The following is a 19,581-nucleotide window of genomic DNA, read 5'->3' as shown; positions in this document are numbered from 1 at the left end:
GTTGGTCATGAGTAAACTATATTCACCGGGTGTGTAGTGAAATGCGCTATCTACTTCACTACGACAACAACAGCAGCCACCATTCACCAATAATTGGCAGTTATTTCACCATGGTGCTTTTACCAGGCACACACTAGACTGGCAGACATGATTTTTAAGTGCACACGTGTACATAGTGTTAATTTAGTTAAGCATGTTATATTTTAGCCATAGATTTAATCTAGTTGAAGGATACTCTTTGGTTCTTTTGGTAAAGTCACGTAGGTAAACCTACCTTTAAAACCTACCTTTACCTATGTGACTTTACCGAAAGAACCAAAGAGTATGGATCACTGCAGTCACAATAACTTCAAATCTAGAATTGGTTGAAGGATATTTAACTAGGCTTTAGTCTCTGGATTTAATTTAGTCATTCGCAGTCAGAAATTGAGTCCACACTTAGCCGTGAAATATTGATGTGAGCGGCGCACAATTCCACGTCCCCATAATATCAGCTTAGCCAATCAGGAAACTATAGAAAAACTTAACAAAGAAGGATGCAACGTGGAGCTCAAGATAAATATAGCGTTCAACAAATAAATTAAGATTTCTGTTGGAGGGACACAACTGGAAAAGACATGAGGATTTGTGTATCTAGGGCAATTATTATTGAAGGCTGACTGGGCTCAAACCAATTGAATAACGAGGCGCACAAGAGTAAGTTGCAGTGCTTTTGAAAAACTGAAGTTAATCAAAAGCAATGTACTAGTATGCCTAAAGAATAAAAGGTTTACTTTGTGTGCATCCTCAGCTGTGACATACTGTACGAGTCAGAAACATGGATATTTATGAAGTGGAGCAAAAGTTGATAAGGCCACACAAAAAAACATGGGAGAGGTGCAAACTTGGAATTACACGAAGAGATAGAAAGAGGGACAGGACTGAGAGAACATATTCAAGTTAGAGGCATCGTATTGATGGAGAAAACGTTATAATTATACAAACCTGAAAAGCAAAATGTCTAAATTTGGTGTCTCCAAAATGTTCAAAGAAAAAGTTTGTACTTTTAGTTTTCGTAACCTAGGCCTCGGAAAATGTCGATATGGAGATGAAGGTTGCCCCCACTATGGTTGCCACCTGTTCTGGTTTTCCCAGGACGTCCTCTTCACGTAGATGCCATACTAGGAAATCTGCAAGTCTTCTAAACTTCTTGTGTTGTGTCGATTGCACAATAATATACAACTCACGACTATGCACTTGCATGTTGATCTGCCCTATTTTGGAATTATCAGATATTCTGCTTCCCACGATATGTCCTGGTTTTGTTTTGTACCTGCGGCAACCCTAATCCCAACTGTTATCCCTGCTGCTGCTCCCATTGTTCCCACTCCTGCTACCGTTGCCATTATTGTTCCTACTGCTGCTGTTCCCACTGTTCCCACTTCTATTGTTGCTGCTCCCATTGTTCCTACTGCTGCTGTTCCCACTGTTCCCATTTCTATTGTTGCTGCTCCCATTGTTCCCACTGCTGCTGTTCCCACTGTTCCCACTTCTATTGCTGCTGCTCCCATTGTTCCCACTGCTGCTGTTGTTCCCATTGTCCCCACTGCTGCTGTTCCCACTTTTCTCACTTCCATTGTTGCTGCTCCCATTATTCCCACTGCTGCTGTTCCCACTGTTCCCACTTCTATTGCTGCTGCTCCCATTGTTCCCACTGCTGCTGCTGTTCCCATTGTCCCCACTGCTGCTGTTCCCACTGTTCCCATTTCTATTGTTGCTGCTCCCATTGTTCCCACTGCTGCTGTTCCCACTGTTCCCACTTCTATTGCTGCTGCTCCCATTGTTCCTACTGCTGCTGTTCCCACTGTTCCCACTTCTATTGCTGCTGCTCCCATTGTTCCCACTGCTGTTGTCGTTCCCATTGTCCCCACTGCTGCCGCTGCTGACCGTGAAGGTGTCTCCGTGCTTGCGCTGCATGCGCCGCAGGAAGGCGTACATGTCCCTCCGGAACTCGATGGCGTGGCCCAGCCATGGGATGAGGCCTTTATCAAGGGGAGGCTCTCCTGGGCGCCTGGGGGAGCACGGAGGGCATCGATGAGTGGGGAACGGGGGGGGGGGGGGAGAGGCATTGAGGTGGAGGGAACGGAGCAAGGCCAGGGAATGAGGGGAGGGGGCAAGAGAAAGACGAATGGCATTATAGGCCAGAGGGCAGTGCGCCCGGGCTATGGTCCTGTGGGCCAGGATACCCAATGGTGTGGTGAGGTGTCAAGTGATTGTGTCATGGTGAGATATGGTTCGGTTTGTTGAGGTGCAGCGAGGTGTGTAGTCGTGCGGTGAGGTATGGTGGACTATGTAGCTGTGTCGTTTGGTGAGGAGTGTGTAATGGTGAGCAGTGGTGAGTGTAATGGCGAGGTATAGTGAGTAATTCATGGTGCAGAGTGGTAAGTTTGTAGAGGTGAGCAGTGAGGTGTGGTGAGGAGTGATGAAGACCGCACGCGTTGCGATCGAAACGTCGTGGGGTTTTTGTGTTTTCATTACTTTCAATTTATTATTCGCATCTTTTATTATTAAAATAACTTTTTTTTATTTTTTTCTTTTCTATCTACGTGACTTTACCGAAAGAACCAAGAATATAGCATGAGGAGTGTTGCAGTGGTAAATGTTGAGGCGTCGTAGTGAGCAGTTGTGAGGGATGGTGAGGCTCACTCACTGGCTTCTCCGTGTGACGAACAGGACGAGAACGATGAAGGCGATGACGAGGAACCCCACGACCCACGAGGACGTGAACAGGACCGAGCCGGCCATTACGTACCACCTCTACACAACAACACAATAGAACACAATGATACAGCACAATACAACACGGGATGGTGGCATTGCCCAGCAGTATGACGCTTGCTTGTTGTAGAGATTAATAATGCAGTTGTCATGTTGCGTTGCGTTAACAATGAATATGCACCCTCTGCATTTCAGTGGACGTTAAATATCTCATGGCATTATTCGAAGGACAGTTAGGCCACACGTGCCGGTGTCTTGGGACAAATTTGATAAACTCCTTGTTCCTTATACAATACAAACAATGATGCAACACTTCCAGCACAACTTAACGTGAATGATATATCACAACAGGATCCATCACTGCACACTACAGTATATCTTAAACATCACGATACTTTATAACAATATTGTCGTCAGCAGTCATAATCATAATCAATCCACTGCTGGATGAAGGCCTCCATCACCCACAACGCCGCGATGCAGTAATCCACCAAGCAGCTGTACAAGGACCTAATTTTATTGCTCCATCTCCTTACTGGACACTTTGTCATTATTATTAACCCGTGTAATTATTGTACAGCGTTTGAGATACAATTGCATGAATGACACTATGAGATTAAATGTATCATCCGGCATTATCCCTCGTCGTGGCGTGTGCTGGCTGGCACGTACACGCACGGTGCTGTCGCAATGGTTGACGAAGTCAGACTTCCAAGCGATTTCAGGACCGAATTTAAGATTGCCTGACTCTTGGGTGGGAAGATATGTGACGGAGCTTCACCGTCAGTTTGGGTTGGTGAAGATACCCGACATGGGGGGACACACGACATACATTCAGGTGACTTCAGCCGCTTCAGCGTTACGCAGTAAACATGCAAAACAGTGGGCCAACGTTCGCACATGGCCCAACGTTAGTCCAACATTCCATGTTTAATGAGTAACCAGCATAACAATATAATACGATACGTAATTACATAATACAATGCAACGCTACACAGTAGAACACAATACGATATTCCATAAGCTCTACAAAAATGCTCGTCTCAAACATCGTGGTGAAAATTCCACATGAACATGACGAGGGCACATTCTCATTCCAACAACCGCTGTCAATAATCTCTCTACGAGCTGGGACGATGTGTTGCTTAAGTCAATTGATTGGGCTCACTTAAACTGGTGGCCGCATCCGGCATTCTGATTCCCAAAGGTGAGAAACCCCTTGCAAGCCATGTCCAGCATGACACATCTGCTGCTGCTGACGATGATATCACCAAGCCCAGCCTACCATCTCCCGTCCAGCGGCACACATGGTACGAGAGGAAAGACTTTTTTTTTACAAACATTTCCTGTTCCGATTAGTTGAGTAATTGCACGGATAATTATCAAAGTAATTGATTACTTTGATAATAATTGATTACTTTGATAATCATAGAACCCAGCTCTAAGTATATCTGCACGGCACGGTGCACCTCATGAGATGGTACTCAATTTACCCACCTCTGGATGTGTTTGTTTTGACAATGTTATAAGTCAATTTAGCAATAACGATAATAATTATAATGTTAGGGATGTTAGTGATGATGTACTGATGTTTAGTGATGATAATGCATACTTGTCAACCTCTTATCAGTGCCTACCGTATTACAAACAACTTCAGACCTTATTGGTCACCCTGTGCCCTTATACAACATTTATCCTACAAAGCCTCAACACAAGGGAGAAACACAAACAAGTTGACAAAAATTATGGGTTTTTTTGCCCGTACTGAAACGGCTGTACGCCTTATGGACCGAAAAACTAAATTTCCCTGTACAAGAATACGGGTAAAGCGTATGGGTCGACAGGTATGATAATGGTTGCAATTATGTCAGTGATGACGGTGTTCATGAAGATTTAACACATTATTGAGTGATAGTGCTGTGCTTGCTGTGGCGCACGAGCACGAATAACAAAACAACTCAACATATTTGTCAATAATACTGCGGCCTTAAAAGGTAAAAATATATAATGGGCAACGTTCTAGGGACATGGTCGCTCTTCATAGCACGTACAATGATGACAATGCAAATTAAGATAATGTTAGTGACAATGACACAGATATACTAGTGATGGTAAATATGATGAAGGCGGATGTTGGCTATTGTCTGCGATGACAATGGCGATGTCAGCGATGGTGATACTGTTAGTGAAGTCGATAATCAGGACTGAATTCTTACCTCAAGTCACGATCGATTCCAGTGCCGGATTATGCTTGTCACAAAAGTGGCTACAAATGTAGCTACGGGCCCCGCTCCGCGCTAAATGCTTTCAAGCTATCAATTCCGGTTCTGTGATTCTACACTTGCTCTATTACTATAGTACTATACTGCCTTCAACTTTTATGAACGACTGGGTGTTTACGGTTAGCAATGTGTGTATTATCTGGCTGGAGAGCAAATGAAAAAATACAATTACTTTACTATGCAAGTAAAAAAAATGTTTTTAATATAACATATGCTACAGGCCCCGCACTATCTTCATCCGGCACTGACCGATTCACTCGCAGAGCCACTTTAATAAGAGTAATAACTCTAAAACACACACAGCATACTCGCGTGTGCAAAACGCCTACACGTGGCTGGACATAAACCCATCAATATCTACAAACCTATGCTGCTACAATATTATCTCCGTTGGATCAAATCATCTGACGTTCTCCCATTTGGCCGCGACACCGCGACACAGAGCTGCACATCAGACGCACGGGCACAATCACTGCCGCAGGTAGAGGTGCCTACAGATGGATAAATGTTCACTCCCTGACGCCGCCTAACTACGCCCCTAGGCCCACCCCCGCACGTCGCTGGGAGAGATTAGGGGCATTGCTAACTCTTATCTCTGTTGCTTCGTCGGCGAATTTTAGTTTGCATCACAATGATAAAGCTAAAGTACCCCTGACGCAATTACCTGGCGTCAATCACCGCAATGGAAAATTATAGTTGTTGCTAACCTAGGTGCCTCAAAACCAACAGAGCAAGATACCACCAAAACCCACAGAAATGTCTGTTGCTTCCCACACGCCGTCCTGCTCAAAAGGCACCGATGGAAAAGCATACCAAGAAAGCTGTCCGGATACAACTTTGCCAGCACCTTCAATTAACTACCGCAAGCTACACATATAACAAGACCATGCACTGTCGCCGAAGTGGAAGCGGCCCTTAGGGCCGCAAAGTCCAACAAGGCACCGGGATATGATGGTCTACGAACCCAAGTTCCTACAGAACCTGGGTCTATATGGCCAACAATGGCTTGCAAACCCCTTCATCGCCATGCACAGGACAGGGAAAGTCCCGAAATAATGGAAGCCAAAGTCATCGCCATTCTAAAACCTGGAAACTCGCAGGACTTGCCTTCCAGCCACAAACGAATATCCAGTCTTATCCTCCACCTCCAGGCTGATGGAATTTACCAAATGCTTGCTCGACTGTCTCCCGAACAAGCTGGATCTTGAACTGACCGTATTTGCTGTGAAAAGATCGCTCACCACCCTCATAAACGATGGTTTCGAGTCAACAGAAAACTGGCACAGGAATTATTCAACTCTCTGCTGCCTCTGACAAGGTTCGGCATCATGGCATGCTGCTGAAGTTGGCCAAAATCATCCGATGCACCTAATCGATGCAAATGCTCAGCGACCGGAATTGGCCGGTAAACATAGCCGCAACAGAATTATGAACAATGCCGTTCCTCAAGGCTCGGAACGAGCACCGTCACATTTTAACATACAATATATTTTTATTTAAAGCTTTCGTGACTGCAGGGATTCATATTCTTGGTTCTTTCGGTAAAGTCACGTAGAAGGGAAACAATAAAATAATAAAAATATAAAACAATAAAATTCTCACGACGTTTGGACTGCAACACAAGCAATCATCATCAGGCGTGAAAACCACAACAAGAAAATTTTCTTATATTTTTAGTATTTTATTGTTTCCCTTCTACGTGACTTTACCGAAAGAACCAAGAATATACAATATGTTTATGAATGACTTTCCAATACAAATAATAATAATATAATAATGAGCACAAATACGGTATAAAAACTATTGAATAATAATTAATTTAAAACAAAAACAATTTGCCTCTTCAGGGAATTCGCCCAAAGATCTGCACGTTGGAATGACTGGCAAGGTGAAGTGGCTGCGTTACCGTTGCACTGCAGGGGTACCGTGACGCCGTCGTGGATGGTGGACGCAGCCTCCAGGGTGCTTCTTGTTTGATGATCTCACGGCGCGTGCCCGAGTGAGATTTCGTTCACGCGGAAATTCGATCTCGTTCGTCGAAAGGTGTCCGTAATTTGTCAATTGCGTTCACGCGAAATTTTGTAAACCGAACGTTTGTAAATTGAGTGATACAATCGAGATTTGAAGTTTTCGTGACTGCAGGGATCCATACCCTTTGGTACTTTCGGTAAAGTCACGTAGTAGGTATAAAACAAAATAAATTAAATCACGACGTTTCGGACGCAACACAAGCGACCGTCATCAGGTGGAAACAACCACAGCAAATAAACAATTTGCTGAAGTGGGCAAAGGGGAGGTTGCTTGTGTGCCTCCAATACTACCACAAGTGCTTTACACCTGAGCAATAATGCAGCAGATTCCACCCTTGAAGTGTCCTTCGGTGGTAGCCCGGTGCACGATGATGCCATTCCTAGGTATCTAGGGGTCGTGGATAGAAGCCAGACCTTCAAGTCCCAAAGATTTTCAAGCTGGTATCTACCATCGAATCAATGGATGAAAGGGGGGTACTGTATCAGATAAGACGAAGTTTTGAATGGCGTGCGTATAGCTTTTCGCAAAAAAACAATAAAAAATGTGATGGCTGCTCCTGAGAGTATTTTAAAGTACATATACCATTTTACATACATATGTTAATAATCATCACAACTGTGTAACCACCTATACTTGGTGGCAACTGCTTGATGTAATGATGGACCACGATCACAATGGAACAATAAGATTGTAAATGTTGTGGCTTTGCTCTCCAACACACCGGTGTGCTGTACTAGTAACGAATCGGCATGTTCTGTTTACGTGACAAACCTTACTAATTTGCTGTGTTGGGTGGTGGCAGGTTTAACGACACATTTATATATTTACGCGATCTAACAAAAAAAAAACCTGTATTGATAATGGTCGTGAAAGCCTACGTGTTAAACGAGCAAACATATGCTTTTGGAGAAGGGAGAGACAATGACCCCCTCATTGTCAAACACATGGTGATGTAGAGAAATGGAGTTAGTTACCTTAGACTTGGTGGCAAACTGCCTTAATTCTGAGTGTATTCTGCTGGCGAGATTTATGAAATTTGTGAGGTCTTACAATTGATTTAAAAAAAAGACCCCGAGACAAGACGAGAAAGTGAAAATCGTTAATTAGAACACTATTTAATAATGAAGACTTACACGATCATACAAATATTCTATATCGGTTCAGGTGAGAGTTCTGTATTGGATGAGACAAAGATCACCCGTGTAGCCTTAACAGACTGTTGGGGCAAGTGCTGTTAGCGAGCACCTATGAAGGCTGACGCGGCACACGAGGAAGTGAGTGGCCAGCATCACGCACGACCACCTTTGTCTCCCCAGTGGCGATGTTTACTACACACCGCTACACCAGATACTCATTCACTGATGTTGGGCGTGAGCGGGCATCGAACTATGGAACACAGGCTCTATATCAGACACTTTTCTGGAGCTGGTTGCCTTAGATCATCAAATATTATAAAGGGGCCCTAAATAAAATGAATAAATATTCAAACACAAATTTTTCACTTGCATAGTAAAGTAATTGTATTTTTTCATTTGCTATACAGCCAGATAATACGACAAATCGGTAACCTTAAACACCCAGTCGTTCATAAAAGTTGAAGGCAGTATAGTACTATAGTAATAGAGCAAGTGCAGAATCACTGAACCGGAATTGATCGCTTGAAAGCATTTAGCGCGCGGCCCTTGAAATTGCGGGACCCGTAGCATATGTAGCTAAATTTTGACTTAAAACTTTCGTGACTGCAGGAATTCATATTCTTTGGTTCTTTCGGTAAAGTCACGTAGATAGAAAAATAAAAGTAAAAAAAAAATATTTAAAAAACTACGTTTCGATCACAATACAAGCTATCGTCTTCAGGAGTAAAAATCGGGTCCTTCTGAAGACGATCGCTTGTGTTGTGATCGAAACGTCGTAGTTTTTTTTACTTTTATTATAATTTTTCTATCTACGTGACTTTACCGAAAGAACCAAAGAATACATATGTAGCTAGATGTCAAATTCATAAACTCAAACCACACTCTTAAATGCATAAATAAGTCCACGAAAATGTTCTAAAGGTAAAACTTACACCGATAATCTGCATTTCACCCAACCCACCCCTCTAAACTCCACCTTGGGCACCGTGCCATGACCATCACTCTGATATTGCCGCTTGTAAAATAAAACCTTGGAACTTTCATCGCACAAAGTTTGTTGCCCAGTGGCCGTGACCCATGACGAAGTGAAGATTAGATAGGAGTGCATGTCATATATGGTACCCCGATCTGAGCTTTAGAAACACTGCATTGAATGAAAGAACGCACTGTTAAGCAAAGTCACAATCTTAATGTCGCATTGATGTATTGTCGCATGTTCAGTGTCTTACTGTTGCACGCACGCAGTCTCACTATCCTCCTTTCCCAATGTCTCACTATCCTCCTTTCCGTGTTTCTCACTATGACCCTGTCCCCACTGTGTCAGGAGCGCAAATGACACGCTTCGCACTTTCACCGTCGCATTTTTGCATTTGTAATGACAGCAGAGTCAAACTACAGTGCGAGTGGACTAGTGGCCACGGGAGGTAATGACAGGGGAGTCAGCCTGCAGTACGAGTGGACTAGTGGCCACGGGAGGTAACGACAGGGGAGTCAGCCTGCAGTACGAGTAGACTGGTGACTACAGGAGGCAATGAGAGGGGAGTCAGCCTGCATACTCTTTGGTTCTATTCGGTAAAGTCACGTAGGTAAAAATAAAATAACAAAAAATCACGACGTTTCGGCCACAACACAAGTGGCCTTCATCAGGTGAAGGGACTGGACTGTCCAGAGGACAGCGTTGGAGTGAAAACAGCATGCCCAGGTGATATAGTCATCCTCTCAGCCGACAAAGGCAACGCTACTGTAATTATGGATAAAGATTCGTACAACAACAACATCCAGAACCTACTCAACGATGGAAGTTACTCAAAAATGAAAAATGACCCTACTAATAGCCTAACTATAAAAACCAACAAGATCATCACAAGTTCGACCTCCATAATCAAACCAACTAAACGTTCCTCCTTAAAACCTTCTGCTGCAAGACCCCCTAGATTCTATGGTCTCCCCAAGATTCATAAAGAAGGCACTCCACTACGACCCATCGTATCCACGATCAACTCCCCTACCTATAAGCTAGCACGTTTTCTGTCAGATACCTTGCTACCTTTCACTGGCAAGACCTCCTCAGCAGTACTTAACTCAGCTCATTTGGTCTCTATGGTCAAAGACGTTGTACTGTCCCCTGACGAGATCCTTGTCAGCTTCGATGTGGTCTCCCTGTTCACCAAGGTCTCGGTACCTGACACCATTGAAATCATTGAAAATTTGGTACAACATGGACTAGACCCCGATACACCTGCGCTGATTAGACACTGCCTCACCAATACCTACTTAGCTTGGAATGGCACCTTCTACAAACAAAATGAGGGTACCCCCATGGGTTCTCCCTTATCACCAGTGATAGCCAATGTTTTCATGGAGAAATTTGAATCAGACGCCATCCAGACTTCCACCCTCAGACCTTCCCTGTGGAAGAGATATGTGGATGACACTTTCGTCATTTGGTCACATGGCCTCCCAGCTTTGAACCTTTTCCTACACCACATCAATTCTAGACATCCCGCCATCAAATTCACCATGGAAGTGGAGAAAGATGGCAAGCTACCATTCTTGGATGTTCTGTTTGAGGGGAGACCTGATGGCTCACTGGGGCATTCTGTCTACAGGAAACCCACCCACACAGATTCCTATTTGAAACCTGATTCCCACCACCACCCAGCTCAAAAGAATTCTCTCATCAAAACGTTATACCACAGGGCACATTGCATTTCGGACCAACACCACCTGACCAGTGAATTAAAACATGTACACCTGGCCCTCAAGAGAAACGGATACTCTGACCGTACCATGCGCCAAGCTGTTTCTCCCTCCATACAGAAACAACCACTTGATACTCCGGTCAAAACCATCACACTACCATATATAGCAGGCGTTACTAAAAAGATCTCTAAAATTCGAAACAAACACAAGATCCTGGTCCGGTTCAATACAGTACACAAAATCCGTGACCTGATCCCATCCGTGAAGGATGTCGTTCCTGACTTACAGTACCCCGGGGTTTACAAATTGAGCTGCACCTGTGGTGACTGCTATATCAGGGAGACGAAACGACATGTCTCTGACCGAATTCGCGAGCACAAATCAGATTTGAAACACGGCAGAACGAATTCTTCTGCCGTAGCTGATCACCGTTACAACGCTGTGGGTGATCACGATATAGTTTTCTCCGATACCAAGGTTCTCTGCAAACCCACGGGTTTTTATCAGAGATTTGTCCACGAGGCAATTCAGACTTACAAACACAGACACGGTAAAGTCACGTAGAAGGGAAAAAATAAAATAATAAAAATATAAGAAAAACCAAGAATATGAATCCCTGCAGTCACGAAAGCTTTAAATCAAAATAAAATTGCTGTTTCAAAGTCTCCTGCCATACCACCCTTCTGGCTTCACTGACCACAGCGGACGTATTCGTAGTCATCGCACCCAGAATCACGACTGTCTTTAGCTGAGCAGCGTTCCACCGTAGCTGCACAAGCCATCCAAAGCGCTCTCCCGTTGCACATTCCTAGCTTCCAAGCACCATGCAATTTGAAGAGAAAGGTCAAAGTTTACCTGTTCATGCTGGCGTACGAAGGACTTTAAACCCTTTACCCCATGCCTCCGAGTTTTTTTTTAAATATCAAACATTGTGTCCGAATTTGCGATCTACTGTAAGTGCACGTTAGGAATTGTGTGCAGTTTTTATTGATTATTGTCACGCCAAAGACTTATTTAAGGCTGAACAATTATTACTATTAAACAAGGCACGCATTTAGCTGTAGTTAGAACCCTGTTATTATATGTGTGGGGCGGAGCACTTCATTCGCATGTCGCTTAACTTGATGAAATTCAACAAAAGCAGTCAGAGGGTTTGATGATCCAGCATTCACTAAATTCACTCCAGATCACTCACTCACCGGCGGTTGGTCAGGCACTCTTCTATCACCAATACAATGATTACTGGTCCTGTCAACTTCACGTATTGATTTCGCTGCCCACATTGCGGACTTCGGAGTCCCCTCATTATCGTGCCGATTCCCGAGTTTCATCCAACCTTTGTCAATTAAATAGACCTACGCGCATTTAACTCTAGGACCTATTGCACGTTCGATAGTGCTGTTTGTTGCTGGCCACTTGTTATTTTGGGCCAGGGGCTCAGCAACCGTGATAAAAACGAAATACTGCATTGTAAACCCGGGAAAGACTGTTTATACTCTACACAGTATGAATGCACATCATATACATAGAGATAATTGTTACTGGGTGACATGTGAAAATAAGAAATAATTGTACCTGAGTGAGAGACTGATGAAAATGATAATGATGTTCTCGAAGGCCTAATCCAGCCAGGTGGCTTAGTGGTAGAGTGAGCGCGGCTTGCAATCAAAATATTGCGACTTTAAATATTGATTGGAGGTTAACTCGGCCCATCATCCCTCTGGGGTCGATACAATGAATACCACTTTGTGGAAAGGCAACGGTGGTGTACGGTGATTTTTTCAGGAATATTTTTGCTGTTTTTTTCCATGGATTTTCTGTTTGCACAGTCACATAGTCACTTTAAGATGTTTTTCTTGTTCGTGTTTTAGTTTTTTTGTTTGTTGTGGTTGCACCCGATTCAAGAGCCGGATGGCTCACAGGGCTATACCAAAATAAACTGAACTGAACTGATATACTCGTCATCGTCACAGGAACGAGGACTTTCCACCTATGGCTCAGGGCTGTAGACAGGAGATGAGCACCACTTCAATGATCATTTGAGCAAGAAATAACTTTGGCTTGAAAAGGACTACAGAGCTGAAGATTGGCACAACTATAGTCGCTGATATGGTTATAATTATAGAGATATTAAAACCAAAACCGTCAAATTTGGCACCCCGAGAAATGATGGTCCAGAGGTTATTTGATTTCACTGATATGACAGGGTTCACCCAAAAGTCCTATGTGACTTTCAGTTTGCTGCTACAACGTGAAGTGTAAGTTATTTATCAGGGGCCGTCCATAAATGACGTCACGCGATTTTGTACGAGTTTTTACCCCCCCCCCTCGTCACACGGCGTCACAAAAAGTCAGACCCCCCTCAAATATGACATCACAAAAAAATATAAAACATGCTTCAAATCGCTTTAAACTATTGTCATTGTAGTGCGTATTTAATGTGCCGCTGCATTCTGATGTTGTAGGAGAAAATATTTATTTAATTAAGTAGAACGTGTTGTCTATATTTATCTAAAGTTGCGCATTTTGATGTGACGTCACATTTCTCACCCCCCTCCCCTCGTCACAAATGTCTGACCCCCCCCCCCCCAGGTGCGTGACGTAATTTACGGAGGGCCCATCAGTGAACCAAGTAGTTCGCCTCCCGTGGGGTGTGACATTAAAGCCGATCAAAAGCAGGCAGCACAGTATTTTTTTTTATTGGCCCTTGTGTTGGTTATGCAATGCAAGCACCAGAGGAACAACAGCCAAAAACGTAAAAAGTTACAATTAGCCAGTAAGGAGGATGAGCAAATAATTTGGGCGTTAAAAAGCTACCTCTGCCCCTAACCCTAGCCAACCAGGCACTCGTACTTGCTCTAATCTCAAACCATAACCACCTAGCCACTAGTACTAGCTCTACCCCTAAGCACTTAGCCAACCAGGTACTAGTACTAGCTCTACACCTAACCATAACCAACCACCCTATAATTGTCCCTACCCGTAATTTTAACCAAACCAGCCACTCATTTGAGCTCTACCCCTAGTGCTGTACTAGCCAACGTGTCGACTCGCCAATAGTACTAGCCCTTTCAATAACGCATGGGTACCAGTTAACGAAGAAAAACGCTGAAAAGTGTGAAAATATGCAGACAGATGCTTGATGGGAATTATACTGAGAGTAAGAAGAACACAAGGATCAGCATACGAACCTCGAACGGCACGGCCCAGAAGGGTGATCACGTGTCGGGGAGAGCCCTTGAGAAGGATCGAGAGGGAACGAGAATGCTCGAGAAGGCGGGCGGGGCCAAGGGCGGAGCGGCCCCGACCGTAGGGGGATATCAAGCGGGTCCCTGAGAAGGACCGGGGTCGCTGCATTCTACAAGCTGGAAGCTCAATACCTACAAGCTGTAAGCTTAACATCTACAAGCTGGAAGCTCAACATCTACAAGCTGGAAGCTCAACATCTACAAGCTGAAGCTCAACATCTACAAGCTGAAGCTCAACATCTACAAGCTGGAAGCTCAACATCTACAAGCTGAAGCTCAACATCTACAAGCTGTAAGCTCAACATCTACAAGCGTGAAGCTCAACATCTACAAGCTGGAAGCTCAACATCTACAAGCTGGAAGCTCAACATCTACAAGCTGGAAGCTCAACATCTACAAGCTGGAAGCTCAACGTCTCAAGCTAAAGCTCTTCATCCTACGAGGCAACCACGTGGTCATAGACCCGAGTGAGGGTCCGACCCTTCGTAGCAGTAACTCCTCTGTACAGGGAAGTTATCTGGGGGGGTCCCCACCCTAGGTTGTATCTGGTAAAGGGGCAGTTACCCCTTTGTGTTGCGGTGTTACAATAAAAGTGTTGCCTCTTAAAGGAACAACGTCTGCGACTCAATTGTACTCCCTACGGATGTATCAATTCAGGTTGAAGGAAAGTGGGCTTGGTTCAACACCTGACACCTCATGGACAGAGGGGATGACAGCTGACGGAAGGGACGGGTTACAGAATAGCAGTCAAAGGAGAGAGTGCACCCGAAATGTCGACTACCACCAGAGATGGGATCAACGAGATCAGCTCAATGTGCAAGGGTGAGATGTATTGTGGCCTCGCGGGACCGTGAGAGGTGGTGATGACATGCGAAGGCCCTTATCCAGCAGTCAATAGAACAGGTCCCTGCAGGGTGGGCTGGTAGGAACATTGGAATTTTGCGCAATTTTATTACACCCAACAGCACGAGATTTCACTTCGTTAAAGTATTGAAAGGGGACGGACGGACGGACACATTAATCTATTGCAGGCTGGTACACTCAGTTTACAACTTCGTTCCTACCAGTATAATGGCTCATGATGATAACACTCACGAAAAAGAAAGCTTCATCGCTCAATCGGATTCCTCCAGAGTAAATAAAGATTGTGATATGTGTAGCACTCACTATTAATGTACATAACCTTCCAGCGTTAAGTTAAGCAAGACATTTGTGTTGACTACGTCAAAAAAAACCCCAATGTTCCTGGAAAACGCACACCGCGACCATGACTCGTGATTTTTTTTGCGGTCGGATTTTCCGGTGTTGTGTGCGTGTTTCTTTTTTTTCCGCTTGCGCGTTATCACGCCCCCGAGCGCTGCTTACATTGATCATTTATACATCGCCTTTTGTTGCGCACGGGGCGAACGGACAGATCCTGCCGCTTGCTTTGCTGTGCTCAACTGGCGAGCTTTGTCAGACCGAATGCGGCTTAATTCGTTCAAACGCGGATTTTGGCTCGGTGCTAGGCCATGCCGTGGTACAATATAAAAGTGGACTGCAACGTCATCGTATTACAGCGCCCCCCCCCCCCAAGGTCAAATAATTTGAAAGGCCAAATAATTTGAAGGGCAAAATTTTGCGGTGCGGACAAAAGGGGTCGGTTAGAGATCTCCCCCCCGTGACGGAAGATGAGGCTCTCTGTCATAGGGCCGTGTTCTTCATGGCAAGGCCCGCGGGCCACTGGCGGCCCCTGGTGGCCTTTAAGTTAACACGTCTAAGTGCTTTGCCTGGTCGGATGGGGATGGTTTAGTAGTGTCTGTACAGTGTGTGTGTGTTTTTGGTGACCTGTTAACCTTTCTTGTACGTTGCACTCCTATCGTGTTTTTGGATTTCTCCAGGATAAGTAAATATTCTGATTCCGATAGTGCGCCCCTTGACGTGTGCCCCCCCCCACCCAACCCCGCAAATACACAAATGGTGAAAACAGCCCACCGACCATCATCACCATCCTCAACGTGCCCTCAAAGCCCCCCCCCCCAATGGTTTCAAACGTGTGGCGGCCCTCGCACTGATGACGATGTCTTATCGGCGAAAGTGCCTCCGAAAATAAGTGAAGAACACTGGGTTTTAGTGGAACACATTTTGCAAAGGTTGAAGAATGTTCGAGAAAGAGGCGCCGGGGGATATGCAAGGTGCTAACAAATGTTTTTTTTAACACTTCTTAAAAAATGCAACGATACCGCTAGAAATGTGCTGCTGCCTCCAGGCTCTGGAGATCACCTGGAGAAGATTCCAGGCCACGTGTTGACAATGATGACGAACAAGTGGAGACTCTGACTTTTTGAAGCTATTAACATTACATTTGTTATCATGTTACAGTACATTATCCGTTCTTTTTCTATTTAAAAAAAAACCGACAGTCCCATATAAGTGTTAAAAAAAATATTAAATTCACCCTGTATATATAGAGGGGGTGTGTAGGGGAATTCAGAGCTCACTCGGGACTGAACGTGTTAACCCCGCTAAATTACCGGCTTTGATAAATATCACCGATTAACTACGCGTTTCACTCGTTTACACGCGTAAAAGACACATACACACTTGGGTTATAGACTGGTACAGTCCACTTGCTGATCACTGCAGCCCTGAAGTTGTTACATGCACATGTAATGTACCACATCCATGCTAAAAAGGGTGTCTTGCTAATCAACGACCACAAACACCATCTCCTAAGTAAGTAGCAAGCGGGTTATGCATCACACCCGTGAAACTAATGACTTAAATATTGTCTCCTCGTCATTCACACAGTGGTAGTCCACAGGTGTCATGCTTGCACAAAAGGTCAGTTCTTGAACACCACCATGCTCCCACCCGCCCCCTCCCTTGTCCATAACAGTGGTAGGGTCCACAGGTTACATAACTCACTGTCAGCCAAGATTAGTTCATAGTAAACAGCGCAGCGGACAATGCAGCACACCTGCCGAGATGGAGAGTCGATCACAAAAGAATTTGTTCCAGCAATTGGAATCGATATTACAAAATTGGTTCTTGGTAAAACACAAAATATTACTCATTTAAGTCATTATAAATCCCCATTGTTGTTAGTGGTTGAGGTATTGCATGTTAGGAATTTACTGTGCACTCCAGAGATGCCATGGAGCGTCTCTCCCGTCAATCGCTTGATTAGTGGGACGGTGCAAATTCAACATCATCGGCAGCAGTAGCAGCAGCAGCAATGTCGACCAATGTTACTTTTCGACAGCGATGTGGTTCCTTTTCGTTTGCAGAAAATAACTTGCTGCGTAACAGCAAAACAACATCGCCGATGTGGAAACACCTTGGACTCTTACATCAGAGAAAAATATCGACATATTTAAAATGTATTATCTCAAAAGGGGCGTGAAAGGAGAGAGGGGAGAGCGATGACGCTCTTCTTTTCCTGAGTGATATGATCATGAGCCATGGTCTAACCAATGCTGGACAAGGGCCTTCCCATGTACACCACCATGATGTGGAGTTACAAGGCAGTAGGTGCTTTGTTTTCGTGATGGCTGATGGCAAGGCCCCCATCATCTCTTAGTCACACGCTCCAGGTTCAGCCAGTTGTGTCTTCATTGTATGTACTGTATGTCAAGGCCGTAGCCATGGGGTCAACATTGGGGGGGACCAAATCTTCCAGGGGGTCTGGGGGTCCCTCTCCCCAGAAAAATATCTAAATTTGAAAACTCATTTCCTGCCTAAAAATATTAAAAAAATTCACTAACACATGAGATGGACTTTTCATTTATTTTTTACAATAATGTCTAATAGCGTATTTTATTTACATTGCTCTGTTTTATATTTTTTTGCCTTTTCTTGTTTCATTGTATGTAATGGCAGAGATTAGGGATTAATAAAGTACAACCATAACCACAATCATATAAACAGATATCTGTGCATTGATTTATATGAAGACAAGTCCAGATATTGTGGCCAAGGTTTATCAAATTGTTGTTTTTATTTAAATAGCATCGCAATTTTTTATAGCAATATATAGGGGGGACATTTTGAGCTGTACTACCCGGCTTCGCCCGGGACTTGGATTCACCACGCCCGGCCGCCTTTGTCCCCCCAGTGGCGATGTTGACACACCACACCAGTTACTCGTTTGAGGCTGAGTCGACCTAGGGGAGGGCCCAGGACCGGTTCAAATAATCGTCACCGGTGGTGGCCGTGAGCGGGAATCGAACTCTGGTCGCCGGGTTCGTAGCGCGGCGCGCTAACCACTACACTACAATGCGTTACGCTTCCACGTGCGAGGGTCACGTGACAGATTTGACGTCACAGCTCACTTGCTGTGCAAAAAATATATACATTATTGAGCTCCCCCCCCAAAAAAAACGAAAAGTGTCTTTTTATAATTTTTGCATGGTGTACAGTCTGGAAAGTACCCACATGCAAAATTTCAAGTTTGTTGCATGTCCGGAAGTACGCTAAACATTTTGAACAGACACATTCACAACTTTGCCTTTTATATATGGAGATTACGGCCTTGCTGTATGTTCAACTTATTTTGCACCATATGTAGCCAACCGTGCTAATCAGAGGTGCGGGCAACTATTCTTCTTCTTCTCTGCATACACACCATGCTCTTGGAAGTCAATATTTATACATAACATGGTTGATCAATAGAGAGCCATCGCTTGACAGCACCCGACACAAACACACACATTGATACACAAAGACAAATAATGTATCCCCCCGTATAGCCTGAACAGACTGTAAGGGCAAGTTAGGGCACCAATGATGGCAAGCACAGCACACGAGGGGGTTGGGTATGGCCAACACCACGCCCGGCCGCCTTTGTCTTCCTAGTGGCGATGTTTTTACACACCGCACCAGGTACTCATTCGAGGCTGAGTCGACCTAGGGGAGGCCCGGTACCCGGTTCAGATAATCGTCACCGGGTGTCGGCCGTTAGCCGGGAATCGAACTCGGGTCGCCGGGTTCGTAGCGCAGCGTAGCGCTCACCGCTACACCACCGCTCCCCAACTGAACACACGCACGCACCTACCGGATTATAAGACGCACCCCCCCTCCCCAACCACGGTTAGCGGGTGGTTGCTGTGGGCCGTTGCGAGCTCGAACAAAGTTTGGGTTTTGTTTTCACTTTTTTTGTTCGACGCGTAGACGCCAGTGGCCAGCAGAGGGCAGTAGGGGAATCAATGCTGCTCATGCGGAACCAACAGAGATGGGATCTGAGCGCCATCTAGTGGACACAGCGAGTAATGATGGTGGTGGTTTATGATGGTGGTGGTGGTTGTGCATGGTGGTGGTTTATGATGGTGGTGGTGGTTGTGCATGGTGGTTGGTTGTGCATGGTGGTGGTGGTTGTGCATGGTGGTGGTGGTTGTGCATGGTGGTTGATGATGGTGGTGGTTGTGCATTGTGGTGGTGGTTGTG

At 44.8% G+C, this 19,581-nt stretch overlaps 1 protein-coding gene across 2 annotated transcripts in view; it reads right to left on the bottom strand.

The window, feature by feature from the left end:
- The window catches only part of LOC116946580 (7-alpha-hydroxycholest-4-en-3-one 12-alpha-hydroxylase-like), a 28,506-nt gene extending 9,218 nt beyond the window's left edge, over nt 1–19,288 (bottom strand). Inside the window, exons 1-3 of one of the 2 annotated variants that reach the window (XM_032961632.2) lie at nt 19,193–19,288; nt 2,690–2,796; nt 1,927–2,050 (exon numbers count right to left, since the gene is read on the bottom strand). In XM_032961632.2, coding sequence (XP_032817523.2) covers nt 1,927–2,050; nt 2,690–2,784 — 219 coding nt within the window. In that variant the 5' untranslated portion in view covers nt 2,785–2,796; nt 19,193–19,288. Of the gene's footprint in view, nt 1–1,926; nt 2,051–2,689; nt 2,797–4,973; nt 5,548–19,192 lie in introns of those variants that run through there. The other variant, XM_032961631.2, reaches the window with a different exon arrangement.
- Nucleotides 19,289–19,581: the final 293 nt, after the last annotated feature.

Source organism: Petromyzon marinus, chromosome 27 (assembly GCF_048934315.1).
Source record: "Petromyzon marinus isolate PM22_M1 ecotype Great Lakes invasive population chromosome 27, UKy_Petmar_22M1.pri1.0, whole genome shotgun sequence".
Taxonomy (NCBI): Eukaryota; Metazoa; Chordata; class Hyperoartia; order Petromyzontiformes; family Petromyzontidae; genus Petromyzon; species Petromyzon marinus.
The sequence above is the reverse complement of the archived record's forward strand: the minus strand, read 5'-3'. Positions and strand labels throughout refer to the sequence as shown.